General features: G+C 36.1%; 3 protein-coding genes across 7 annotated transcripts; 2 read left to right on the top strand and 1 right to left on the bottom strand.

Annotated features, from left to right (window-relative positions):
* Positions 1–36: 36 nt before the first annotated feature.
* Positions 37–3599, top strand: LOC111472981 (membrane-anchored ubiquitin-fold protein 3-like). Of its 2 annotated transcripts, XM_023118595.1 has the most exons (5): positions 37–140; positions 242–491; positions 950–1120; positions 3088–3172; positions 3388–3599. In XM_023118595.1, exons 2-4 carry the CDS (start codon positions 362–364, stop codon positions 3141–3143), a joined length of 357 nt encoding a protein of 118 aa, XP_022974363.1. In that variant the 5' UTR covers positions 37–140; positions 242–361; the 3' UTR covers positions 3144–3172; positions 3388–3599. The 2 variants fall into 2 exon arrangements, with proteins under 2 accessions (XP_022974363.1, XP_022974355.1); XM_023118587.1 differs by lacking the exon at positions 3388–3599 and having other exon boundaries at positions 38–140; positions 3088–3338.
* Positions 3600–4056: 457 nt separating this feature from the next.
* Positions 4057–8056, top strand: LOC111498064 (membrane-anchored ubiquitin-fold protein 3-like). 2 transcript variants are annotated; one of them, XM_023149121.1, is made up of 4 exons: positions 4057–4448; positions 4828–4998; positions 5110–5164; positions 7685–8021. In XM_023149121.1, the coding sequence occupies exons 1-4, from the start codon at positions 4319–4321 to the stop codon at positions 7695–7697; spliced, it is 369 nt and encodes a 122-aa protein (XP_023004889.1). In that variant the 5' UTR covers positions 4057–4318; the 3' UTR covers positions 7698–8021. The 2 variants fall into 2 exon arrangements, with proteins under 2 accessions (XP_023004889.1, XP_023004894.1); XM_023149126.1 differs by lacking the exon at positions 5110–5164 and having other exon boundaries at positions 7685–8056.
* Positions 7986–22403, bottom strand: LOC111498044 (protein MICRORCHIDIA 7-like). 3 transcript variants are annotated; one of them, XR_002720713.1, is made up of 21 exons: positions 21785–22403; positions 20352–20426; positions 20198–20232; positions 20044–20122; positions 15090–15182; positions 14926–15007; positions 14561–14636; positions 13536–13664; positions 12896–12994; positions 12668–12769; positions 11972–12133; positions 11790–11885; positions 10695–10746; positions 10447–10558; positions 10295–10368; positions 9691–10088; positions 9228–9322; positions 9064–9136; positions 8561–8683; positions 8248–8478; positions 7986–8083 (listed from the first exon to the last, which is right to left on the bottom strand). XR_002720713.1 is itself a non-coding variant. In XM_023149100.1 (20 exons), the coding sequence occupies exons 1-20, from the start codon at positions 22224–22226 to the stop codon at positions 8419–8421; spliced, it is 2457 nt and encodes an 818-aa protein (XP_023004868.1). In that variant the 5' UTR covers positions 22227–22403; the 3' UTR covers positions 8106–8418. The 3 variants fall into 3 exon arrangements, 2 of the variants coding, with proteins under 2 accessions (XP_023004868.1, XP_023004878.1); XM_023149100.1 differs by lacking the exon at positions 7986–8083 and having other exon boundaries at positions 8106–8478; XM_023149110.1 differs by lacking the exons at positions 7986–8083; positions 20044–20122; positions 20198–20232 and having other exon boundaries at positions 8106–8478.
* Positions 22404–22635: the final 232 nt, after the last annotated feature.

The following is a 22635-nucleotide window of genomic DNA, read 5'->3' as shown; positions in this document are numbered from 1 at the left end:
AAATAATATTTATAGATTCATAATTTGGGAAAGAAATATATATATATCGAATTTCTTATTGAATAATATTCTTCTTTCTGAAAAGCCTGCAGCTGAGAGGAAACTCTGCCTTGGCCTTGCCTGATCGACGGCTTCACAAGGTCTCTTCTCTCTTCTCTTGATTGTCGTTTTCTTTTCACTATATTCAAAATTACTTCCCTTTTCGGATCTTTCATGGTGTTCACTCCTGCAATTGCTTCAGCTTCGTTGCTGTTGGAATTCCTGTGAATTTGTTCTAGGGCACCGGATATTGGGCCGCTTCTCTGATCAATTCAAGGTCGGGATCCAACACTTTTACCTGATTGTGAGATACTCAACTCAGATGCCGGAGGACGATTTGATTGACATTAAGTTCAGGCTCTACGATGGTTCTGATATTGGACCATTTCGATACTCGTCCGCATCGACAATAGATGTGCTTAAGCAGAGAATAGTGTCCGATTGGCCTAAAGGTTCCAGCTTAGCTCTTCATCTTCTTCTTATTCTTTTCAATTATAAGTACTCAATTTGTAATCATTTCTCACATTTAGGTTTCTGTATGTCCTTTGAATGCAAACGCTAAGTAGACTTCCGGCTTTCCTAATTGCATGTTCTAGAGTCTGTTGATCCTCCTTTTTTTAGTACTATAGGCTGCTAGCTTAAGAAATATATTTTTAGGACTAATATTTTATTCTTGGCAGACAGCTCTGCGTCGATATTTTATTCTTGATTTACGCGCTCGTTCAGAGGACGCATGTTCAATTCTTTGATGTGTGTCGTTTACCATTAGGAACTCATGCCTATGTTTGAGGTTTCTCTGAAGAAGTGTCTTTCTTTCACTGGGCTTCTAATCTTCTTCTTTTTTCCTCTGCATTTGTTTTCATATTGATTCTCCTTTTCCCTTTTGGGACGATTTTTCTTTACCTTTTAGGCAAAACAATCACTCCAAAGGCAGCCAGTGAAGTAAAACTGATAAGTTCTGGAAAAATTTTGGAAAATAACAAGACTGTTGGTCAGTGTAAATTACCTTTTGGTGAGTTCACTGGAGGAGTTACTATAATGCACGTTGTTGTACAGCCATCCCTAGCAAAAGCTAAAACAGGTGATTACATTTGAGATCTTAGCTATAAATATAATTTTCTTGTTCATAGATTGTTCCTTTTAAAATTTTACAGTAATACGGTATATTTTCCATTTTGTCCTATACCCAATGGTTTTTCAAATACTCTGGATGTAGTTCGACAAGTCTATATAAATGAGGTCTTAGGAGTTGGAACCGTATTCTGAACTGATACAGTTATCCATTTGTTGGTCTTTTTTGGCTTGAACTTATGTCAATACTCTTCTGATGCTAATCACTAACAACTGTTTTTGTTGCTCTTTCTGAAGTTAATGAGATATAACAATTTCAAAATCATTCTTAGAGTATTCAATCAGCTTTGACAAGTGCTTTTGAGTTATAAGTCTGACTTCGCTAACTAGAATGCCAAATCTTAGCAAGTGGTCCCATGAGTTAGCTATCATGAGCCTTTCAGAGAACCTTCTTTCTTCATTTATTCTGCCGCAGATGTTATCCCTTTTTTCTAAGCTTGTCCTGAACTACTGCCTGTGGCTTTTAAATGAAGAAGTGTTTTTGAGTGCTTTCTTTGAATGGTTAGGACAATAACTGTTTCAGGTTGTAGCTAAACCATTTCATTTAACCCAAAGTCATAGGATCATCTCATTGACTATTGTCTCTACAAAGTATGCAGCGAAAAGTGAAAGTAGTCCATGGGTTGGCCTAGTGGTTAAGAAGGCCAAATGAGAAGAGTTGAAGTGTGTATATGGTCCTTAAATTTTGTGTCGATTTGGTTCATAAACTTTTAAAATTACAAATTTCAATTTATAGATCAATTAGTTTTAAAAAATTTCAAATTTTTTGGTGACCTAAACTCAAAGTTTAAAATTTAAAGATTTATTAGATACTTTTGAAAGCTGAAGGACCAAATAAACACAAGTTGAGAAACTAAACTTGTAATTTAAGATAGACATTTTCTAAGGGCTTAGGCTGGTTTATTATTCGGATCTACTAGTAATGATATAAATTCTTGTCAGCCTTGCAGATTTAACTAAAGATTCAAAATATCCACTCCTACCCATTCTTATTCTTTTCCTGATTTGGCCCTTTTCTCTACTCTTGCTTCTTCTCTGTTCAATATTTTTTCCTTTTTATCTTTTTTTTTTTTTCTTTTCATATTCTTTTCTCATTGGAAAAACTAGAATAAACTAGAGAAGAAAGAACTTGGATTGTTGTGAGGGCCAAGGAAAATCAAAAAATCTTCCAGATTTATTTATTTTATTTTGTTAAGTTTACAGTTAATTAACTGTTAATTACTATTAAAATCTGTTATATTATTTTTATTATACAATATAGAAATTATGTATTAACTAGCCTTATGTAATTGACTTGCTCTAATTTCCATATTGCAAAGATTTAATTTTGATTAATACATTAACTAATATCTCACGATTACATATGCTTACTTCTGATTCTATAAGAACCTCTCTTATTTCCATGACTATAATTTTCTTTAATTGCTTAGAATTTCTTTATGTTTCACCTTCACATATGATTACTTGGGATTCTATGAAAACATCGTTTATTTCCATGAAGGTTGACAAAGTTGTTATGAAAGCTAAAACATACCTCTGATTCCAAAATAAAGAGGGTATAGTCAACCAAATTTAAACTAAGTTTGCCAATGTGGCAATCTAGGATCTCATCTGTGGATTTGGTTTCTTCTGTTTGATTATTAGTTGTTCTTTCTTGATTCCATTGAATGCATATCCAAACAATATCCACAGCTACGTATGTACCCCTTGACGAGCAAGAGAAACAGAATGAAAAATAGAAAGTTACCTGTATAAATAAGTTTATGTGACTGCTATGGTTTTCTAGTCAATTCTTGAAAGTGATCATTGTAAAACTAGATTAAATCATGTGGTCACTATCCAAATTTGTTTTTCCGATGAGTCTGGTAATTCTTTGCTATGGTATCAAATATTTACTGAGATATGTTGATGATACAGAGAAAAAGACTGACAATTCGCAACAGAAGATCGTGTGCTCCTGTTCCATACTTTGAAACACAACACGAATGATATGATTCGTTTGGTAAATCATCTTTCAAAACGTGGTTGCTATCGGCCATATTCTTGTATATAAATGGTTTCTGGTAAATTGGTAATGATGTGTTTAGGAACATTGACATGAAGGACATGTTTCTCTTTTATGTGATTGTGAAGTTTTCATATGATATTTCAAATTCTTTGGTTACTAAGGTCATGCTGTATTCTGTTTTTCCCATGTGCGTTTCTCTTTTGATACAGGAGAAGCTAGGTGATCTCTCTTAGAGGGTTTGCAGATAGAAGAAGAGGGCTATTTATAGATTTTGAGATGCGTTCAAAGGTCTAGAATACTCCTTAGGGGTACTGCTCGAGTACTAAGGCAATGAGGGTAATTTTGGAAAGTTGCAAGAGTATTTCTATCCCTATACTTTTTTCCCCATCAAAAGAATATATATACTTCTTCCAATTTGAAACATGCTTTTGGAAAGGTGTTTGTGTTCTGGTATGTTACCGTCAAATTATCACATCTAAACAGCTCAGCGGACCTTACTTAAATATATTTAATTTAGCATGCCATTGTGACCAAGCTGCTGCATTGAAATACCCAAAGGAGGCTTATAGCCAATGAAGAGTCACAATATTATGACTACCAATTAAATTTTAAATGGAATTAGAGGTTCGAGAACCAACTCATAATTCACATCATAAAAACAAAACGGACAATAAGCGTAGCAAGGTATTCCCGATTCCACGCCCATTGATGCTCGACCTGCTGACTCAGAAGAAATTCAACCGCAAACACTTAAACGACATCGTATGGTTCCTAAGCGCAGCGACGTCGGACCAAATGCCAGAGAGAGTGCTGAAGACCGCGTCCTTTCTCCACCTCAATAATATTGATAGATACGTCAATTTAGAAATAACAATAATAATAATAATAATAATCTTCTGGCTGATTTTGAAAGAACCGCCTCCCAACCTCTTCGCTCTGGTAGTCTCCTCTTTTGACTTTCTAAAGAGTTTATTTCCTTTCCGGATCCTTTTTGGTATACACATCCATAATCCTTTTAGCTTCTTTGCTATTGGAATTGCTGTGCGCCTCCTAGGGCACCGGATTACTTGTGCGCGTTTCCTTATCAATCCGACGTCGGGATCACACACTCGAACAATTTCCGAGGAATACTCTAATCAGATGCCGGAGGACGATTTGATTGACATCAAGTTCAGGCTGTACGATGGTTCTGATGTTGGACCATTTCGATACTCCTCCGCCTCGACGGTTGATGTGCTTAAGCAGAGAATAGTGTCTGATTGGCCCAAAGGTTGGAACCTTACTCTTCATTATTCTCCCTTTGTAGATACTTTATTAGCGTGATTTCTGACATTTGGATATCTTTCATCATTCTTTCACAAAAATGCATATGTGATTACGGTGTTCTCTATTCTATGTAGCAGATCTCTTGATCTTTTTTCTTTTAAGTCCCTTCCTTTACTTGTGTGCTTCTGGACGTATGTGTAATTGTTAATATCTATCGGTTCTATTAGAAGCGGTTGAAATCCAACTCTAACACACGTAGTTTGGAGTCTCTTATTAACATACTTCATTCTCTAGATTTCTCCTGAACACGCTCTACGAATTGGTCAATATATTAATTCCTTTTTTCCTTTTACCTTTCGGTTTATTTTTATTTTTTTTGTTAGGCAAAACAGTCACTCCAAAGGCAGCCAGTGAAGTAAAACTGATAAGTTCGGGCAAAATTTTGGAAAATAATAAGACTGTTGGTCAGTGTAAATTACCTTTTGGTGAGTCCACAGGAGGAGTTATTATAATGCATGTTGTTGTACAACCATCCCTAGCAAAAGCCAAGACAGGTGATTTTCGTTGTGATTTTAGTTATATATATAATTTCTTGTCCATAGATCGTTCCTCTTTAAATTTTACTTTTATATGTTTTCGTTTACCTTCTCTGCATTATTCTATAGTTTGCCAACTTGTATGGTCGTGGTCTTGGGAGTTGGAATTGCCATCTGAATTCCGGTAATTCTTTGTCTATGTTTTACCAACATTTATTTAGGTGACATACATACGAAGGTTTCCTTAGGATCCTGTATACCTCCAGCTACAAACACACGTATGCTCAACCAGATAAAGAACTTTCCATTGATCACTGGAAAATAAAGAAAGAAAGCCTCCCAACTAAGAAATTCATGTGGGACATAAGAAAACTGCTTCATGTTATATAAGTACAAGAAGAAGCCCAAGGAAGCCTTAGAAGAAACTTTATTAAAGGAGTAATTACTAAATCAATTTGAGATCAAACTCTGGAAAGGAGAATGGCTTTCAGCTAAATTCACCTCTTTTTTTATAATGAAAAACGAACTTTGATTGAAAAAAAATTAAAGAGTAAATTAAGGGATCTTTTTTTTCTTTTCTTTTTATAGGAAACATTATCATTCCATTGATGTTATAAAAGGCATTAAAGATCGTTACTATAAAGCTCATCAGAAGGAGCTGTCAAAAAACTAACTGGCTGAATAACAAAGGGCTCCAATCCAAGAAAATCAGATCCAAAGGATAATTACAAAAAATCTTAGAAAAAGGCATTGGAGGAAAGTAACAAATCTTACAGAGTACCGGACTTTTTTCCAAGACCTCTCTACCCACTAAAAATTATCCTATGTCTCTCCTCAAGCCAAACCCCCTCATAAGGTAGCAAAAAAACAAAGAGCTCTAAAGAGTACAACCCTAAGACCCCAAAAACTTGTTCCAAATTGTAATAGCAACCATTGTCTCTGAGAATGTGATCCAAGCCCTCTGACTCCCTCTACAAATCTCTACACGGAATCACTCAGGGTCCATTTTTAGAATGGAGACTACTTGCTCTCAATAAGGAAACACCAAAGTGTTTGGCCTTCAAGACCTCGTTATAAATGCCCATATAACATCCCAAGTCCACCACTAGCAAATATTGTCCGCTTTGGCCCATTACGTATTGTCATCAGCCTCGTTATTTTAAAATGCGTCTACTAAAGAGAGGTTTCCATACCTTTATAAGGAATGTTTCATTCTCTTCTCCAACTGATATGGGATCTCACAATCCACCCCCTTGGGGGCTAGTATCCTCTTTGGCACACCGTCTGGTGTTTGCTTCTAATACCATTTGTAATAGCCTAAGTCCACTGCTAGCAAATATTGTCTGGTTTAGCACGTTACATATCGTTGTCGGCTTCATGGTTTTAAAACGAATCAGCTAGGGAGAGGTTTCCATACCTAAGTCCTGGTCAGCTTAGAAACCACCTCCCACCCAATCAAATGTCAACACTCATCCAACTTAATAACCCTTCGAAGATAATCTCTTGTAAACTTCGCACAAACTTTTACTAATAGCCACTGGGACCCTAAACACAAATAAGAAGCCACTCAACAGTGACTGGTCCAAACTTTTCCAAACTACAATCACCCTTAGAAAAGAACGCCTTTTTCCACTCAACATTAACTTTTCCTGGTCCTCTTGGTTTCCTCACTGCCTTTTTCCACCCTTGATTCTTGATTTTTTCTTGGGAAGTTTGCCTTACTGAAAATTTGTTCCATTCTCGTTAGTGATTGTTGAAATCCATCTGGAGACATAACACATAGGACTTCTATAATTCCCCTTTGTTTTGGTTTTGCATACCAGTTCAATCCCCCCCTTCATATAAGTGCTAGAAACCAATTGATTTCACATCTTCCAGGCTACTGTAAACCTCCAACACCATTTAGGCCCATTTAGCTCAGAGAGCCTCAATTTATCATTTTTTAAGTTGCCCATACACAGCTCCAGCCTCAGACTGTTTTTATCCCACTACGTTTCTGATCTTTTACACTCGCATGTGCTTTCAGAAGTTATCTTTCAGTTTCGCTGTAGACTTTTTTTTCGTATTCAAAACAGTTACGGAAAATAGAGGAATAATGGATAAGATGGAACAATGCAAAATTTTGCATTTTTTTAGAGCTAATTTGCGACTAACAGGCCATCTATTTAACCAACATTTAGTTGTCAATTTAAATTGTAGAATACGAAATTTCAACTTGGTGGCTAACTTGCATTCATGGACCTTTTTTACCATTAAGCTAATGTGTGGAGGCTAGAAGTTGCCTTTTGGAGCTGGAACACAGTTTGCCATAAGGCCATCTTTAAAATTACTTTTCTTAGAAACATATTCATCTGTTCTAAATCATTCTACTGTAAATTATTTGTTTGTTAAGTTAAGCAATTAGGATTTGCTTATTATATTTGTACATTCAATGCCATTAAATCATATTACTTAATCGTCTTGTAGCCTGCTTTCTAGAATTTGTTTGTTGGTGATTTAAAATAATCATATTGCTCAAAATGTACCTAATTTCTAGCATTGAACAAATGCGCTATAAAATAAAAACATGAACGGAACTCATCATAATATTTCAATTTAAAATCAATCGATTCCTAATTCTGTCATCTATTAAATTTCTTGATGGGTGCACTTCTGTATTAAATCCTCATTACTTAAATATGTGAATAATGATCCCTCTGAACAGAGAAAAAGATTGACGATACATCACCCCAGAAGGTTGTCTGCTCCTGTTCCATACTTTGAAACACAATCCCTGCGATTCAGCCTCATTCTCGTGTATAAATGGAATTGGGTAAAGAATTGTTTCTTTAGGCTCTTGCTCTGGATGCTGTAGATGCAACGGAAGACCTTCATTTTTATACAATCCTTGCATTCTTTCTACCATTTCTCAATTCGTCAGTTACCATCACACCTAAGGGTGTGGGTTTGAATGATACATAGAAGAAACCAAACCACATTGTAATATAAAAGATATATCTACAAAATTGGTCAGTAAATGTGTCCACTGGAAACTTCTTGCAGGAATAATGATTCGGTTGATTGCATTCGGTTTCAATTTACAAGACTTTCTTCAGTTTGATACCTCTCCCCTACACGGAATTTAGAAGAAACCAAACCACATTGTAATATAAAAGATATATCTACAAAATTGGTCAGTAAATGTGTCCACTGGAAACTTCTTGAAGGAATAATGATTCGGTTGATTGCATTCGGTTTCAATTTACAAGACTTTCTTCAGTTTGATACCTCTCCCCTACACGGAATTTACAGTAATTTTGCAGGAACAGCATCGACGGTATTCGTTTACAAGTGCCTAGCTTGGCAATTGCCACGATAGGCGTGAGAGAATTCGGTGATGAGGAAGGTGCCGCCAAAAGAATGTTAATGGTAACTCCAGAGCTCCGTTTCTACAAGGAGCTAACGTTTTTCCAGTATTCTTATCTTATCTAGCAGCTCTTGAATGGTGTTGGATGCTTCCTGTAGAGGCCCAGGGCAAGAACAATTTTATTGCAAGACAAAAGCAAGCAGGGAAAGACGACTAGATCGGTGGTAACCTCACCTGGAGCTTCTTTCGCAGATTTCTCTCCTCAGTTTCTCTTCGATCTCTCTCCTCTGAGAAAATATCTATTAGGCTTTCTTGTTCTTTATTCAATTCCTCAATTTTAAGCTCTGCTGCTTTAAGCTGGATCACATTAGGGAACAAATTAAATTTCAAGAATGTTACATCGTTTAAGCCTTATAATTCGTGAAAATCCTATTGGAAACTAAGATAAGTTTGCATCATTCTACGACAGCGAAAAAAGAAGACCCTCAGTTTCTTATTCCCCAAGTTCAAAATCTCTACTGGCGTATAATCTGCAATTGACTAACGCGTTTTCCCCAACAAATGACTAAATGGGGCAAACACCAGGTAATGCTAGCACTATCAAATTGAGTTCCCAAAATAAATTCATCCTACCCACGACGAGAGGAATGCAATTTAATTGATAGATCCATCACAGAAAAGCATTCACCATTTGATTCAGCAATACATACTAGATAGAACATAAATAGAATGCGCACCTGAGCCTCAAGTGATTTACACCTATCTCTTGCATGCTGCAATTCGTTGAGATCAGCTTCCTTTCTCTGTAATCTGCGAAAGGGATAGACATGAGGCGCCAACATTTACTTCAAGGCATCCAGACAATGCCAATTGCTATATAAGCAGAAGAAAGAACGCAGACCTCTCCTTCAATTCTGCATTTTCTTCCTTCACCTTCTGTAGCATGTGGAACTCAGAACTTGAAAGGGAACGCTCATTAGTGTTTACATCTCCTCCCTGCCAGAGTGGAATGAAAACTTAAATCAACCTGTTCCAAGTTTATATAGAAAAACATAAATAATTTCTCCAGGTGCATTTGATTACCATTCACATTACAGAAAGCATGGGCACAAGCAGCAAGCATAAAAACATGAAGATTTAATGTGGTGTATTTTCATAAATCCAATTTGACGAGTTATTTAGTTCAAGGAATTGAAAAAAGTGTGAAATAAAATGTAAATTTAAGGTAAGGTACCTAAACCTTGGGGCCATGTAGAATGCATAGAATTTGGAAGAAGTATCTACTGTTCCATCTATTTTATGCCAGCCAGTTAAGGTTTTTCTTCCACTTGGATATGAGAAACAAAAATAAAAATATAATATACCTTCAGTTGGGGTCCTCTTGAGCCCGATCCAACTTCCTGAGCTTGACTGACTCCTCCATTTGAAGACGCTTCCATCGTCGCTGAAACATCATTTCCATGAGGTTCCTTCTCATGAAACGTCCCATTGCCAATACTGTTTGCCTGTCCTCCATGCAGGCTATCCACCCAAACTTCTCGTGGAGAAGGTGATGGTGGCTTAGAAGATGGTCGTGTCCTGGATTGCTCAGGGGCCATACTGCTGTTGTTGTCTTTACTTGAATCCCCATTCACATATCTACAGTTTTTTGTTTTCTGAAACTTTTCTGAATCTTTTCCTGAGTAGACTTTATCAGGTGTCTTTCCACTTTTCTTTCTTGATTGAGGTGAAGATTGCAAAGAATAATCATCGGGGGAACTTTCTACAAAAGTAGGGTAAACATGTCAGAGGGCCAATGGAATTGACTTGGTGGCAGATGACACTCCATGATAACATTTAGCACACATCATCACTCACATCACTGGAAAAGAAATGGATAAACAATTGGTTTTGCAACAAATTGTCCCTAATCAAAGAAATGTTTGTGACTGTTTTAGAAGAAAAGCTCAAACGAAAACACCGATGTACCTCTATCCGGAGACTGATTGGTAAATTTATTAATTCTTCTTGGAGCATAGCCGATCTTATGACAATAGGAAGCCCTAAAGGACAAAATAATAGGTTCAGGAATGGATAACAGATGAAATTGTGCCACCTAGTGATTAACCATAGTAACAAACCAGTAAGTCTTCTGCATCTGTATCAACCGTGCCTCAAGTCTTGCAAGTACAGTTGTTCGCTCAAAACCCTGCTTGTCGTGGGCAGGTTCAACAAAATTTGCTTCTAGAACACCTGCAGCATAATTGAGCTATCAGAACATGGACCACATCAGATTTCCATTTTTTCCATTTTTTCCATTTTTTCCATTTTTTTATTAATCTTCTATTGATAAGTGAATTAATCAGTAAATAAATATGCCAAACAGTACCTATAACTCCACGACCATCACTTCCCGAAGCATTCCAAAGCCTCCAAAATGGCTGGCAAATAAAAAAATTTAATCAGAAACATTAATGACTCAATTCATATTTAACATGGGGGGAAAAGCAGAATTGCATAATCAAAAGTGTACTTCTCGGAAAGCCCTGAAAATCAATTATAAATGCAAAAAATATGAAAAAACTAATGGTTTACATGTTGCGCCTGAAATCTTCAACAAGCATATTATAATTTTTATGTTCCTTTCCAGCCATAGCTTTAAAGGAAGATCTAGAATCCTTTGGGTCAACATTGTCAAAACTATTAGGTTCTGAAATTTGGCACGAAAGAGACAAAAGGATGTTATGTGACTTCATGGCATATTCTTGTTCTTTCCATATCGTTGCAAAATAATTCAACTAATGAGATGAGATCTAAATGGAAAGCTTTCTGGCAAGTTTTGCCTTGTTTTGTCCCTGGAGGTTAATTAGTTCGTTGTCCCTAAAGGTTGTTTCAAATGTCAGCGAAAACTTCAAGTTCATTGTCAAAATATTTTAAAACTAAAAATTAGGACGAAAAAGAAACCCTTAACAACATCAACAGTTTCTCTAGTTCACATTAATCATAAAAATTATCATAGTTGTAATAAAAACACATGAAAGGAATGGCCATGGTAATCACGTCCAAATGTTGAACTCAAAAGAAAAAAAAAAGAGCACGTATGAGAAGAAAAGCTTGAACTAAGCACTTCCAAAGAACTACAACTATAGCTTTTGGTGCTCACTTTCCATATCATTCCATTTTCTTTGCAGGACTTTTACCTTAATTGGGAAGCTTTTATATTCTCTAAATCTTTATTTTATGTTGTCTTGTTATGTTTTCAATTTTTCCTTTCTCTATTCTAATTTTTGTATTTTTTTAACATTCGTCTCTTATCATTTCTTCAATGAAAAGGCTCATTTCTAGTTAAAAAAAAAAAAAAAAAAAAAAAAAAAAAAAAAAAAAAAAAAAAAAAAAAAAGATATATATATATATATATATATATATATATATATATATATATATATATCCATAATCATCAAGCTCTTATATAAGAGATGCATGCCTTAATCAGTCGATTCTTGTGATAAACATTGAATCCTTGAACATCTATGTGATGCTTTGCATCCTTCACAAACCCAATGGTTACAACTGCAACCATCTGAGAACAACATCTGCAAGCAGTTAGCACCGCAGAGCATAGCAAATATGAACATTCAAGAAAGAAAAGAAAATCAAGAGCATTACGTTTGTATCTTTGACAACCCCCTCAGCAACTGGCTGAGGTCTGTACGTGACCTCTTGGGACATCATCATATCATTCACTATGTTATGGTGTTCGACATCTCTCCCACGAAGAATAATACGAAAACCAGGAGGAAGCCTCAAATAAAGAATTGAAGCATAACCCTAGAGATTTAATACTTTTTTCGTAAGGAACCAAGCTTGCATTGAGAAAAATAAAAGAAAATAAGGGTATATGAAAAAAAACAAGCTAAAAAACAAAAAGGAGTCCAAGAGCTAACTATATAAATAGACCTCAATCCAACAAAATCAAACCAAGATCATAATTACAAAAGGGAATAGATACCGACGCCCACAAAGACGCATAAAACCTCACCATCTCCCAAACCTCATCATAACACCTCTAACCTCTCTAAAAAAAACCTATATAGTATATCAACAGAATTAATTAATCTCAGTGAATGAAAAAAAAAAAATAATTGCTTTCTTCCATTCACAGAGTAAACAATTCTACCGTCAGCATCTTCTGGTCGCCTTTAAAAGATGAACTCCAAATGCCTTATTTTGAGTTTCCAAATTTCAAATTAGTGAAGACTATTCCAAGCAGTTGCAGAAAAATAGAAGTTAAAACCACGTAGGCAATTATTCAAGCCAAATTAACGGAACATCTGTCTGCTCATTAGTCACATGAAGCATTACCCTCAAAGAATGTCGATAAGTCAAGAAGTGCCGGGAGTTGGGAAATTTTTTTGCCATTTGTATATTCTTCTCATCTCTGTTGACGCCTCTTATTTGGATGTCCTAACAAAATATTGGTTAAGTATTAAATTTAAAGATACTAACAAAATATTGGTTAAGTATTAATTTAAAGATACTGACAAAATTAGTATGCGGTAAAAAAAAAAGTAAAATATATATGTAGTATACATGTTGGTCAGTATCAAAATCCAGTTCCAACTGTCCTTGGTCGTCTTCCCAGAGGTTATATATAATAATGCGAGTTCCATGATCTTTCATCAAATAGAACTGAAAAACATGCCAAGCAACATAATCAGTTAACCAAGAAGAACAATGCGAAGATTAATACTTACTAATTTCCATTATAGCCGTCTAAGCCAAGCTACTATTTCTCTAATTATCTCCCATTAGAAGATTTTTGTGTAATCCCTTCGTTTGTGGGGAAACCTTTTAAAATCCATCAACAAAAAAAAAAAATCCTCTAAGATTCTGCAACTTCTCATATCATCCAAAGAAAAGCTGTAAATATCTTTTATTCTTCCTGAAGAAAGCTTAGTTTTCTAATGAAAGAAAATGACCACAGTGAACAGGAAAAATCTTCAAGCCAATACTACTCCATGCAAGAACTCAGTTCACCTAATGAAGAATTGTTTTTTAATAAAAAATCGAGATTTCATTGAGGAAAAAAAAAAAATGAAAGAATACAAGGGCATTCAAAAAACCAAACCTACAAAAAGGAACCCTAAACCTAATGAAGAAATTTGTAAGAAGTTAAAAAAATATAAAAATGAAATGACGAACGTATCCCAAATGAACAATAAAGCATCACCTGACGAAGAAGTTCAGTTTCACTGGCAAATGGAGACCACTGAACAATTGTTTCTACATTCTTGTTCCAATCACTAAGAGAAGATCGCACAATCTTGGTCCATTCACCTCCCTTCCTTTCATAGTCAAGCTTATATTACAATTCAAGTACATAAACTATCAGTGGGAGTACAAGTTTCGAAATACATTACTTCTTTCTTACATGATCAAAATATAACAGAAGTAATTTAACGACTAAACATACGGTGCCCAATAATCCAATTCAAAACTATAATTCAAGCCGAATGGATTCGGTCTTATACATACGCGAGGAAGGTAATAAAAAAAGGAAAGAAGATGAGTTCTTCTTTCTTTTATCACTTAGCTTAGGACACAGACCTAGTGCTTAAAAGCAAAGTGCACAATATGAAGCAACGACTTCATGATAAGCAAGAGATGGACAAACAGTGATCATTTCAATATTATTAGAGTAAACAAATTAGTATTCTGCTAGCTTATTAGAAAAGAAATTAGTAACGTGGTGTAGGAGAGAAAAAAGAAAGAGTCTTTCGAATCAAAAGGTCTAGTTTCCTGCAACCATTACCCAAAATCAATGAAACGCAATTATTTCTTCGGCTTATTCTATAACATACATCTTAAACATATAACCAATCCATAGATATAAAAAAATTACAATAAAAATAATTATGACAACAACAACAACAACAACAATAACTATTAAGTTTTAAGTTCTTAAGAAGGTAGGCTATGAACATAAAAAGCCAACCATGGAAAAACTTGAGGCATTTGCATATCAAGTTGTACAGCACATATTACATGCATAGACAAATAATCCATAGCATCCTATTGATCCAAGATCACTTGAAACAGAAATAGTGGATTCTCCATCCTTTTCTCCCTAATAATTTATAAAAATATAAATACACACATTCAGACATACCTATATACATTTATATACATATATGAAATAATTAATTGAAATGAAGGTTAATAAATAGGATTAAATAAACAAGTAAATGTCATTACCATTGGAACTATGATATCTTCCTTTCCAGTGCTTCTCAAAAATGTATAGGACAGTAATCCAATGCTCTGCGTGCCACTGCCGAGAGAGTTCAATCAGTACACTGTAGAAGATAAACTAAAGGAAAATAATTGAACAAAAGACAAAACTTTACATTGAAGGCTTCAAATGAAAAGAAACTAATGCATACAAATACAAACCCCTCGAAGGAGTGAATGAAAACAGAAATTAAAGCAAAAAAAATTTAAATTGTCGATTTGTTTTCTAACTCTGATATGTTTTACCATAACTATCTGCCCTAAGGATAAAGTTGTAGAAAATGGAGAGTAAAAAAATATAAAATAATAAACAAACTAACAAAACAGACCTTTTTCCATTTTTTCCACAACGCGAGAACACAATTACATCTGCTCCAAGTCTCATAGTACTAGTCTTAAAACCATTACCATCTGTGAAGATATGAAATAAAAATGCTTTCAAAAGAGATTAAAAACTACAAGATGAAACTTTTGATTTATGGTGGCAAATTACACTGTCCAATAGTGTTTGCTAATTTGCTTTTTTCTGAATAGCCCAATGACATGCAGTGACGCATTTTGTCGGGGCTCATCCCACCACCATTATCTGCAACACAGTCAAATACAAGTGATATAGCAATAAAAATTTACAGATTAATTGACATTTTTCTATAAGCAATCCACAACTTTCCAACACGACAAAAATGAAAATTTCATTATCAAAGGAGAAAGTATAAGAAGGGAAGATGTGCTATTCATACACATCCGAAGTATACGATTACCCATGGCAAAGATTTGCATAAGACCAAGAAGAAGAAAACTCTAACTGGGTCCCAAAAAAATCCTATTTACTAATAGTTTCATCCCCTTGAAACATTCTTTCCTTTGTTTCTTTCATCATTCTTTCTTTTTTCCTCTTTTTTGATCAAGAACAACATCTTCAGGGGTCTACACCTCTATAGAAGACAGGTCTGAAAGCACACTGCAACTTGTTGTCTTTATATATTATGTAGATACGAGAAGAATAACACCAACTTGTTGTCTTTTGGCTGGGAACAAAATTTGTTGTTATTGTCTGACGATGAAGGTTCCACCTGCCGTCAAGACAGGGGAGCCCTAAAAGTATGGCACATTTTGGAACTTCGGCTTGAGAGAAATATGAGTTGGGAGTCCTTGAGAGAAATGTGGTCAACAACGAGGATCAACGTCTCTCTTTGGATGTATGAGACCAAGGAATTCTATTATTATCATTTCAGTTATTCTTCAAAGATGGACAACATTTTCATAATTCCTATTTTTTTTGTAATCAGTTCCCTTTTTATAGGCTTCTATAAGCTTCCCTTATGATGGGCTCTCGCTTTTTTATTGCACATTGGTGATGAAAGCTAGCTTTGTCACAAAAACCCACAAGACATTCCAAAACCCAATCATTTATATGCCAAGGGGACAAAAAAAAAAGACCAAACTCCTTCAGCTAAAGTCACCCACCTCTTGAGAGCAAATGGGGCCGTGATAAAAAAATATATAATTTAAGGATTCGCCTTTCTTATTACAGATGCAATACTGAGGGACAGTTAGAGAACTTCTTTTGGAGTTTATCGGCAGGCTTCCATAGCAAAGTAACCAAAAAAGATTTTTACTTCTTTAGGGACCTTGAACTTCCAAATAATTTTCGGCAAGGGGGCGTTTCACTTGTTCTTAGATTTGGTTAGATGAAGGATAGCAGATTGGAATAGAACATAGCAGCAGAATCAAGCGACCGCAACATCCTGTCTTGCCCTTCACCCAAGCTAATCAGTCTATCTTTTTCAAGGGCGTAGATCCAATTTCTAATTTTCCTACATAGTAAAAATATTAGACAGTGGTAAACAACGCTGATGAAAAGTATTGTATATGTCTCTTGACTTTTGAAAAGTATTGTATAACTCTCTAATTTTTTTCTTTTCACAAATTCCAAAAGAAAGCCATGATGAGATTTTTTTCATGGTAGGGCTTTTGAAAGGGTGGTACGTTATAGCCATGTCCAATAGATCCTTAACCTCCCTAGAAAATGTGAGATGCCATTTAAATATATTGAGAATCGTTGTCCAGAAATTCTGAGCATATGTACCTTGCATAAATAAGTGGCTTTGTGATTCATTTTCTTTCTTGCAAAATGGACACCAATTTAGTGAAAGAGTGATGTAAGACCTTTTTTCCTTTTTTTTTCCCTTTTAGATTTTCACTTGTGCTAATTTATGTGTTATTTCCCAAAGGAATAACTTCGCATTCATAGGATGATATCCTTTCCATAGCCTTTGTTAGTGTGAGATTTATTGCTTCTACTTTTAACCCATGTCCATCATCAAGAATTTTGTCGTTTCGTTTGACAATACCACAAGGGAAAGATCAAGGCTTAATTCGGCCCATTCATTGCTTCATTTTCCTTTAAATTCCTACAAAGCTTCAAGTCCTAGAATTTGTCGACAACCTCCACATTTCTTTGATTGTGGTTTATTTTTCTATGAGAGAGCCTGTACAAAAGTGGACCTCATGGCTAGCCTGGTATTTTCAATCCATGGGTCGGCCCAAAATGATGTGCTTCCTTCACCCCACCCTATGGAAAGTTCAGTTTGTGATGAGGTTTTGCTGTTTCTTTATGTACTTCCAAGGCCCTTTCGTAGAAGATGGCCGGGTTTGATTTTTGTTTCATGTAGATGTACATTTGGCCTTTTTAAGATTTCTCCACAAGGTCTTTTCTTCGTGATTATATCTCCATATCCATTTGGTGAGGAAGGCTTTGTTCTTCTTCTTTATCGAGAAAAGACCGAGGCCTCCCTTTTCTGTTGGGAGGTTTATCATATTTCATTGATCAAGGTGTAAGCCATCTTTCCACAAGTAGTTTCTGGATAATCTTGTTATATCCGCGGTCACTTTTTGTGGCATTTCAAATAGAGACATGTAGTAGGTGGGGAGGTTGGATAACGTGGCTTGTATTAGGGTGAGTCTTCTGCCTTCTTTCTATTTTATCAATAATAATCTTCATTTATGGTTTCCTTTTAAGGGTAGTCCTTGGTACATATTCGATCATTCTCCCTTTTTACAACTATATATGCTAGCAAATTCTTCAATAATCTCCATGCTAATATTGATGCCCTTGCTCTCTGTTTTTTAGAGATTGAGATTTTGTCCAGAGAATCCTTTGAAGGTTTTTACCATCTCGATCATGTTTTTTTTTTATGGAAGAGGCATCTGCCAAGTCAAAAAAGAGGATTATGTCATCCGCAAACTGAAGGTGGTTGATGCTTAAGCCTTCATTACCAATCTGAAAACCTTTTATCTTCCCTTCGTATCCTGCTTTTTTCAGTACGCGACTGAGGCAATCCATTACCATGATGAATGGGGATTGTGGATCTCCTTGTCGGAGACCTCGTGTGGCATAAATCTTCCCTCTCGGTCTTCCGTTGATGATGATGGAGAAGTTTGTGGATGAGATGCATCCTTTTATCCACCTTAACCATTTTGAGCCAAAGCCTTTCGCCACAAGAATGTTTTTGAGGAAAGTCCAATCAACCTTGTAAGTTTGATGACTACACCTTTTTAATTTTTCTTTCCCATTCTCATCTATGAGTTTGTTTGCCATGAGGGATGCATCTAGAATTTTTCGCCCCTCTACAAAAGTTGTTTGTTGCCCAGTTATTGTGAAGGGGAGAACCTTTTTAATGATACCCTTGCTATGATTTTATATAGGCCAGCCATGAGACTTATGGGACGGAAGTTTGCAATAGTGCGGGCATCCAATTTCTTTAAAATTTTCGTCTTCCAAAACGAGGCAAAGACACTCAAGGGAGAGTGATTAAACAAGCAAGGCAATAAGGATTTACAAGAAAAGCATTTGGAAGGATAAGGACTCCAAACACAAATATCCCTTCCCTTGAACGCCCCTGTCAATGTGAGGAGGGCAACAACAACCATCGTGTCTCCATCAAACAAGAATGATGGGACCCCTAAACGAGAGAAAGAAAGATCATAGAGCCTGGATACACATTCGCCATCGAAAAGTTCATCGAGCATAAATGATACAGAAGAAGGATCAAAAGGGACAAGTGATAGAGCTAAGGGGTTATCCCCCCTCCTGGAAATAAATATCTCTCCCATCACCCACGAAACAAACTAAGAAAAAAAGGAAGCCCCTCAATTCATATTTGCTCACAATAACTTTTTGTCATAGGGAATTAAACTAGAGATACAAACACCAAAGCCATTTAGCTAGGAACGCACTATTAAGGCCCTTAACTTGTTCATGAAGGGGGTTGGATATAGAAAATTTATGTCAAACCCCCTTCATGAACAAGTTATGTCAAACCCCCTTCATGAACAAGTTATGTCACCACCCTCCACCTAACTAAATGCAACCCTTTCCCTTATCCAATCCCTCCCCAAAGGAAATCCCGCATAAGCTTCTCTAGGGGCGTACTCACAAACACAAGAATACTAAAAAGAAATAGGTAACTTGCTCGAGATATCACTCCACATAGACGGAATGAGAGTGAGTTTGGCCCCTTTCAAAAAGAATCTTTTCTTCCAAGATGAAACCCTTGAATCTTACAATAAGAACCCATAACAAACTGTTTCTAAGGCTATGAACCAAAGGAAACCAAAATAAGATGAAGGAATCTACCCAACATCACACCCAACCAAAGAAGCCCATCTATTCAACTTATCGATATCACATTTTAGACCCAAAAGTTGGCAAGTTCGTCCATTAATCTTCAGCTCTGACATAGCCTCAAAGAAAGTCAGAAGAATTGTTCAAGTTGATGGAGGAGTCCACATCAACTTTTCATTTGAGAAACCTTGTCCATTTCTTTAACTCAAACGCCTTACTCCCAGCCCTCTTTGAGATGTAAGAAGGGAGGTCTAACTCCGTTTAACTAAATGGCACCATGACAATAGTTGCCTTCAACTAATGAACTCCCTTACCAACTTTTTCAAGGAATTAGCACCCTTGCTAGGATATCAAGGTTTGATTGATAGAGCAAGAGCAGGTCTACAAAAGACTCCTTTTGTCTAAAAAAGACTTCTCTATATATCCAACTCGGATTTACTTATCAACAATATGTTCCAAATGAGAAATTGATTGTTGATTCCCACCAACGAGAAAGTCAAGGAAGAAAGATTTAATGCCAAAATAATCCCAATCAAGAAAGGGGATGAAACAAACCCCAGGAGACACCTTTTCTCCCACTTTTCTACCTATCTTGCTAGGAGTGTTGATTTCAAGTGCTTATCTCCCACTCTGCCAAACAAATGGAGGGGAAAAAGTACAGAGAGGAGGGAGGAGGATACCACCCACGAGGTTGAGACTATGGAATCATTACTTTATATATTTTTAGTGAGGAATCGTTACTCTCTATTGAAAAGCATTTTAGTTCTGTTTCTGATTAAAAAATCAAATAAAACTAAAATCTACCAATCAAACCTAATACCTTCAATCAGTAACATTCTGGTCGTATCTTTCTTATTCACAAGCACGTCTATATTAACATGAGTAGCTCCATTGCAAACCTTCAGTTAAGGGATGGGAACAATATTAGTGGAAATGATTTTTGTCAAAAACAATGAGAAGGAAAAGTGAGGTACCTCATCTAATGAGTTGTCTAATAACTCAGCAAAAGCTGCATGCATGAATCAAATATCTTAAAATCCATGTATAACATCCAATGTAAATCATTGCTCGATCAAAATATAACTTCATGAGACTTTCAGAAACCATTTTTGTGTCAAGCATTCTTACCTCCGAGGGCCCACTTATGACTGGTCGCATTAGAATGCAGAAACTTGGGATGAACCCTAACGTGGTCCATGCCACCTACAGCAGAATTAGAGTTAAGCGTGAGACATAAATACAATCAAAGTTAAATACCAACAGAAGAATGGGAAGAAGATCGATTAAGTTTTCAAAGAACGTTTGCAACAGCAAATTCCCAGTGCCAAATTAAATTAACATCCTTTTATTCTATTTGGATAAAGGAAGGAATGTTATTTTCTTTTTAATTGATATCCTTATCAGTAAATTCTATAAATATAATGGTGAGGGGCCATAAAACTTAAGGCAGGATTAACAAAAATGAATGTGAAAAAAAAAATCAGATTTGCAGAAGTTTAAGCAAATCTATTTGATAGAAATAATAGAAGGGCGAATACTTAAAAAGATGGAGGTGCAGACCTTGGCAGATTCAATAGTTCTTTTTAGATTCTGTAACCAAAGAGTAAGTGATTATCCCTTCCATTATCTCTTATTCTCTAGGATTGAAGCTTAGCAGAAATAATGGTTTGAAATGTTAGTTTTTTTATAAAAAAAAAAGTTGGGGTAAGGAAACATTATAAAATTTTGGGGTGATTGTTTGGTGAGTAAGCTTAAGTTTCAAAACTGGTTTTCGAGCCTTTATGGATTTGAGAATCCAAGCATCAACGTGAAGGGTGATACGTGACCAACAAAATCTGAGATGGAACTTAAAATTTAGGAGAAACCACATGAAAGACTAGATTCCTATAAATAAAATCCTTGAAAGAGTTTAGCTTAAATTCAAAGATTTATCAGCAAAACAGTAGCACACTCCAAGGCAACTTGCCACTAAACTGTGCAATGAAATTTGAGCCAGAGAGACAATCTATGACACACATCAGTGCAACCCAAACAATCTAAAGCATAGACTCCATCGGGGGAATAAGCATTGGTAGCCCCACAAAAGATAATCTTCTATAAGCTACAAAGTGATAACAATATCATTGTGTATCAATTCAGGAAGATAGCACCGCCAAGTCATCAATCCAAAAGGACAACATCCATCAATTCAAAAAGATCACAACAGAAACTTCAGTTTTTTGGGATGGCTTTCCAGGTAACTCATACCAATATGAATATTTGAGTTCTCTTTCAATGGAAGTTTCTCTCATCTTTGGCTTCATTATCGCGCTTTCACTCTTTTTTATGCTTTTCCCCCCTTTTCCCCCTCTTTGGAAAATAAGAAAAAAAAAATTGCTATGTATATGAGAACCTTCATTCTAAGTATTGACATATGAGAACGAAGATGATTCCATAAAAGATGAACTCTCGATTCCAGATATTGGAAATAGCATTCCGAATTCATTAAACTTCGCTAAATTTTAAACTCGTCTTTCGGAATGATGGGACGCAATATGGGAACGCATGGTAATAAGACATACTCGACGATGACTCCCAGTTACTACAAGGAGCTTCTTCAAAATCTCCTGCCTTCCAAAACTGTTTGCAAGCAAAAGCATTAGCGTTCGAAGTCCTCGCCACTTGTCCCGTACCCGCCTCTTCTGAGGGGGGCAAAGGAACCGCCACGACATCTGTTCCGGCCAGCGCCGCGGGCGGAAGAAAACCTAGAGGCAAAATAACTCCCAACTCGTTCAGCCTCCTCTTCTTCAAAAATCCTCCATCTACGCCGTTCGGGAGTCCGATGCTTCTCGTAACTCCTCCTAAAATCCCGTCAACTACTTCCTGCTCGGAATCTTCGGAATCCGACTCGCTGTCACTGCTAAGCTCAATAAACGCGGGAAACACATTTGATACCTCATGATTGTTGCTTGTTTCTTGCGCACGTAAAGGTTCAGCGAGTTCCTGCTTAACAAAGTCTTCCATATGAGCGTTCAGAATAAGACAAAAAGCCAATGCCTTCGCAGAATCGGAGGTACCAGTTCTAAACAGAGGTTACGACGGAGGAAAACGACGGTGGCGAGGAACTGTTGCCAAAAGGAAAAAGAAAAAGGAGAATTCGGAGGACGGGTTAGTTAATTTTCCGAATCGATAAGAATAATTGGAGCCAAAGCCCAAAACCGCATTGGCTTCGGATTCTCATTTAGCCGCGTAGCCCACGTCAGCGAACACGTGGAATTTCCTTGTGATACTCTGACTCAAGTGGCCAGCCCATAATTTCGTCGCTCATTTTTTAGTTTTCTTTTTTTCTTTTTTTCTTTTTTTTTTTTTTTGTATGTTTTATATAAGTAGAATGTGATTTGGCCCTTAACTACTGTTTCACACGTTGAAGTCA

This window comes from Cucurbita maxima, unplaced genomic scaffold (genome assembly GCF_002738345.1).
Source record: "Cucurbita maxima cultivar Rimu unplaced genomic scaffold, Cmax_1.0 Cma_Scf00002, whole genome shotgun sequence".
NCBI classification, from domain to species: Eukaryota; Viridiplantae; Streptophyta; class Magnoliopsida; order Cucurbitales; family Cucurbitaceae; genus Cucurbita; species Cucurbita maxima.
The sequence above is the reverse complement of the archived record's forward strand: the minus strand, read 5'-3'. Positions and strand labels throughout refer to the sequence as shown.